We start from the raw sequence: 5,727 nt of genomic DNA, 5'->3' as shown, positions 1-5,727 counted from the left end.
TGTCTAGTTTTTTAATTATAAGTAGTATATATTACCACTACGCCAATGAGATAGTCAGCTGCATTCTCCAATGAATGAGCATGAGGATTCATTTATGTTAAATTACTTTTCTTGTGGTGTTTATAATTCAGCAAAAGCATCAGAAACACCGTTTTTTTTTATTGAAAGTTGCTTCCGTGCTGATTTTATTTGTGATTGGTACTAAAAGCCTGTTGAGCTACCATGTCACAGCATTTGTTTAGTTGTGACGTTGTTTTACATTAGTTTTTTCTTTTTATCCCGTTTTATAGTGTCATGTCATGTTTAAATTGTCTTGATTAGAATAGTGTATAACCAAGAGTAGCGTTCCTTTGTTGTTTTGTGGTTTTGCACATTTTTTAAGATTTTTTTTTTTTACAATAAAATAAATTGGTTTTTTCAGGCTATTAATAATTGCCGAAAAATACAAAATATGAAATTCAACTAAAAATAAATGATAAATGTGTTTTATTTTGATATTTAAATATAACTTTAATAATTACAATTAATTTTACGGGTTTTTTTCTACAGAAACCATATGTGTGCAAGGCTCCTGGGTGTACCAAGCGTTACACAGATCCGTCCTCTCTGCGGAAACATGTCAAGACAGTGCATGGGGCCGACTTTTATGCCTCCAAGAAGCACAAAGGGAATGACCATCCCAGTGCCAATCCAGGAAGTGGTGGAGGAGGGAAGGATGGTGGCACAGCTCATCCTGAAGGCTCACCTCATTCAGATGGTGGAAAAGCAGGATCTCTCTCCAGCCCATCAGTAAGTCACTCATTCTTTCAAATCACACATTATCTAGGGATGACAGTTACATGGATGTGCTGTATGTAAATTTCTGTTTAATTTTTATCACCGATTTATCACTGATATTCTGTTTGTCTTCACTGTTCTAACAATTCCACCTTTCAGGAACCAACGTCACCTGGAGAGCAACATAGCCCTAATATGGATACTGTCGTGGGGGGCACAACACCAATGGATCAGAGCCGTTTGTTGGATGGTCCCATAAGTGACAACAATGTCACTACTACTGCTGGTTATGAAGCGTCCCTGGATCAAGAGGAAGTTTGGGATGCAGTTGAGGATGATCTCGATGCAAGTGTTGATTTGCCAGTTGGTGTAGCAGCCTTAAATGGTTTGGATGGTTCCATGTCGGGGCAAATAAACCTACAAGAACGCAATCTCAGAAATAGACTGAAAAATCGCTTACAAGCCAAAGGCTTGGCAAATATTTTGCCTAATCTTCCTGGAGGTCCAAGACACTCATCAGGAAATGGCGTGGGAGAGTTGTCGCAGCGAATCACAGACCTTAAAATGAGTGGAAGTATGACTACTCCACAGCAAGCACGTAAAAACTTGATAGATTTACATTTCCGTCCAGGTCAAACGTTACTCCAGAACAACAGACGTGACTCTAATTCAACTGTTAGTACATATTATGGCAGTATGAGAAGTGATTCTTTACATCCAAATAGCAGGCGATGCAGTGAGATATCCCAAGTGTCTGCTGCTTCAATGGGACGTCAGAATATGGTTCCCTCCCCATATGACCCAATATCCTTAGGTTCATCAAGGCGCTCCTCTGAAAATTCAAACTATAATATGGCTGGCATTGCTCAGTCTATGAGCTCTCACTTAGCCAAACTTCAAAGAAGAGCAATGGCCACAAATGAACTATATAACACATCTAATCTTGTTGTCCAGGTAAATAAAATTGTATTTTTATTTGAATGGTGTAGAAATATTTTTGCATACAAGATTTTAAAAACCACGTCAGGTATTTCTTTTCTCTTGTACTTAAGTTATTATGTAGTGCATATGATATGTATGCTTTATTCTTAAAATTACATTGTCTTGTGTATCATTCTTTTCAGACTCGTGTTTAATTGTTGTCCTTTTTTTTTTTTTTTTTTTTTCAGACTCAAAATATGTCTTTGAGTCAAGATAATCTGCAAGGAGGATGGGGAGCTAACATGATGGGTATGGGTGCATCAATGGGTGGTGGCCATTTTGGCCCTGCAGGGCCAATGGGTCGCCTAGATCACCAGAATCGTTCAGATGGTCCAAGGAGAGCTTCTGACCCTGTAAGACCACTAGAAAGAGGAATGGGTATGGCAGAAGATGGACAGAGATTACAGCGCCATCATAGCTACTCTACTTTTAATCCCCGGACACCACTACCACCAATTACACCTAGGCATCCAAATCATGGTTTACAGTTAGATCAGGTGGCAGAGGATGAGCCTATTGAAAATAAGTTGGTGCTGCCAGATGATATGGTCGACTACCTCAACCAGGTTAGTTGTTTACATACACCAGGGCTAAAACTTTTATCTTTATATAATTAATGCACTTAGTTATGCTTTAACATGTTTTGAAGAACCACCTCCATCATTGTAATCAAGTGCCTTAAGAGCTTTCATTTACTTGAAAATTTTATTGTGATTGAGATCAGGTGTGCTTTTTTCAATTATGACTTCTCACACAGCAGTTAACATAATTGTAATATATATTTTAATTTAAAGTTATTCAACATTATTTCGCTCTCATTTACTGCCATTAGAATTATAATGGTAAAGTTCTGTAGTGTACTGTATTTAAGAAGAGTAGTCTCATTTAATTTTTGTAAAACTTTGCATTAGTGCGAAGTTATTTTTTTTTAATACATATATTGTAAATTGAATTGTTATACTTTTCCTTATATTCATTATTTAATTTGTTTGCAGAAGGGCAATGGCGAGAAGATGAAATCTGACACCAAAGATAGTCGTCGTCAAGGGAATACACCAAACCACCTTCATAATCAGCAGATGGCTTCCCCTGCATATAGTGGAAACCCTATGCCCAGTCCAGCATATTCAAATCAACCTATGCTAAGTCCTGCTTACTCTAACCAACCCATGCCTTCCCCTGCCAGCAATTACCAGTACCCACAGCCATCACCTGGGTATTCAGTTCCATCTCCTGCACACCCCCATGGATATGGTAATCAGTCCATGCCGGGTGGTGGACCCCAGCAACAGTTTAACAATCCTATGCCATCTCCCGCACCTGCAGCTCCTGCTCAGGCTTATAATCAGATGTCTCCAGCATATCCACAACAAGCCATGACAGCTAACTACCAAATGACCCATCAGCAACAAGGGCCACAGTATGCTCAACAACAGTACCAGCAGCAAGGACAAATGATGGGTCAGCATATGTATGGACCAATGATGCAGCAGCAAGCAAGATATAATGGCATGATTGGGCCCCAGGGAGGAGGGGGTTATGGGATGGGACAAGGTAACTATGGCCCTGTCCATGCTTGTGGTCATCTTGCACCACCTAATCTCCCTCCACAAGCCTACCAAGCTCCATGTGGAGGATGTCAAAATCGTGGTGGAAATACAATGGGAGACATGACTAATTATCAGGGCCAACAGGCATCAATGGGTAACTGGCAAGGTTCCCAAATGAGTGTCAACCAGTATCCTGGACAACAATATGGTTCTCAACAGCAGATCAATATGATGGGGCAGGGTGGACCAATGGGTTACATGGGAATGGGTGGCCCCTATCAGAGTCCAATGACCCCATCTGGAGGCATGATGCCAATGTCTTATCCAGGATCTATGGGAAATGACGTTCAGTGCCGTGATGTTAGTCAATCATCTCAAACAAAGTGTGGTAAATCAAAATCTGGAGGAAAGACAAATAGCAACAATACTTCAGTCTCTGCTGCTAATGTAGCTGGAGGTGTTACCAGTAACGATGGTGGTGCAGTTAATAATGTTCAGCAACAACCCACTGCAGTTGATACAGGGACAGCAGTATCTGTATCAAACACAGTAGTTGATACAAAACCATCAGAAACAAAAGCAGGAGAAACAAAATCCGTCGACACTAAAAGTAATTGTAAGAATTTCATGAAACCAGACACATATCAAAGGACATTGGAATACGTTCAACAGTGTCAGAGTTGGAGTTCTACAGTGGTGAAAGAAGAAGTTACCAGTACCACAGACCAAAAACCAAAACTGAATCCCAATGGAACAGTGGCTGGCTATACTGGCCCTGGGTCACAAGGTACCCTTAATGCTTCTGTTACCCAGCAACCTACTCCTCAGCTCCCTCCACAAGGTACCTCAAGATTTGCCACTCCACTTCCTGTTGCTCTTGCAGAGACTTCAAACATGGTTATAAATGACATGACATCCTCCCTCACTTCATTACAAGAAGAAAATAAATACCTCCAAATGATGCAGTGACACCTTTCCTTGGTGTAAATAGAACAAGTGTTCTGTACTGATCTCCAGTCAAGTTAATGTTACCTGACTGCAGAGTAATAGACGTTGTATTGATACGGTTGACTGTGATGAATTAGTTGTAAATACTGTATGATTTAACAAATATATTTGTACAAATGCCATGTACTGAAGTGTCGTGAACTCTCAAATCCCAGTGGTATTGGTCTTCCCAATGAGATAGTTTTAATAAAACATTTATACCAGTGGTATTCACAAATGCCTATGACATTACAACCTCATAAGCCTTTCTGAAACATGGGGTTAATCAACAGTTAGTGGAAGCGCAAGGCCTAGTAGTTTTAAAACTGACTAAAGGACCATATAAAAGGAAGCAAGGTGTTAGTATGTTTGGCGGTGAGCGTGAAACTATTTGATGGTGAACCAGAAAGTCTTATTTACCACATGAAAACAATAACACTGACTTAAAAGCTGTGTGAACAATCTTTTGAAAAGCTTACATGAAAGTCCACATTACCTCAGCAATTTTGCTTGCCAGTGTTAGTCATGTTTCTAAAACATGAACAAACCATGTGAACATTGATCAGTAGGTGATTGTTGTGTGCCATGCAATGCACCATCATAGTGCCAAACAAGAATAAACCCGTCCTCAAAGGTGCCATAGAAGATTTGGCCAAATGAAGGGGCTGTTTTATGATCGACACTGTAAAAATGTGTATATTGATTAATTATTTAAGTTTTGTAAGAATAACATTGGTTTCGTCATCAAGTCTTTCCATTTTCTGATTGTACTTACAATACTTTTTTACATAATACATAACATCTTGAAATAAAGACGTTTTTCCACAAAATCTATTTTATGTCCTTTATATCGGTGATCTAGCTAAACACCCAAAAAGGAATACTGTACTACTGATGTGCTTTAACAGCCCACCAGGAAACACAATTTACCATTATACAAGTATTACAGAATATAATCCAAATACCTAAATAGTCCTGACAATGCTGTACATCTGATTGTTAAATCTTGCATAAAACCCTTTCTTGTTACACACAAAAAAAAATTATTAAATGAAAATTAAAGATTTTTCTTTCACTCCTACTAACAAATTTTGTGATGCATGAAATAGTTTTTGGAAGAACTTGATTTATATGTGCCTTTATTACCCACAGCACAATGGACCACTTATAAACCTCCAGAGTGCAAATTTTGGCTTAAAACAAATGCCTACGTAACCACCACCAATTTCGGGTGAGCAAAGAAATTTATGTCCTATCAAGGGCCACGGAGAAGTATAGACTTTCTAACCAGGTATATCACTGTCATAAACACAGAACACCATACAAGAAAAGTGATACACAAAGTAATACCTAACAGAATGGGAGTCTTTATCCCACTAAATAGGAACTGCTAAAAACACTGTGCTTAAATTACAGTAAATTTTCACTATAA

The 5,727-nt window shown here is 38.9% G+C and overlaps 1 protein-coding gene across 20 annotated transcripts in view; it reads left to right on the top strand.

Moving 5' to 3' along the window:
* ci (cubitus interruptus) overlaps nt 1–5,125 on the top strand; it is a 585,789-nt gene extending 580,664 nt beyond the window's left edge. For all 20 annotated transcript variants that reach the window (XM_067094922.1, XM_067094920.1, XM_067094918.1 and 17 more), the window contains 4 exons: nt 550–789; nt 937–1,731; nt 1,947–2,324; nt 2,754–5,125. In XM_067094922.1, coding sequence (XP_066951023.1) covers nt 550–789; nt 937–1,731; nt 1,947–2,324; nt 2,754–4,277 — 2,937 coding nt within the window. In that variant the 3' untranslated portion in view covers nt 4,278–5,125. The remainder of the gene's footprint in view (nt 1–549; nt 790–936; nt 1,732–1,946; nt 2,325–2,753) is intronic.
* Nucleotides 5,126–5,727: the final 602 nt, after the last annotated feature.

This window comes from Macrobrachium rosenbergii, chromosome 51 (genome assembly GCF_040412425.1).
Source record: "Macrobrachium rosenbergii isolate ZJJX-2024 chromosome 51, ASM4041242v1, whole genome shotgun sequence".
Taxonomy (NCBI): Eukaryota; Metazoa; Arthropoda; class Malacostraca; order Decapoda; family Palaemonidae; genus Macrobrachium; species Macrobrachium rosenbergii.
Note: the sequence above shows the minus strand (reverse complement) of the source record. Positions and strands in the feature narration are given on the sequence as shown.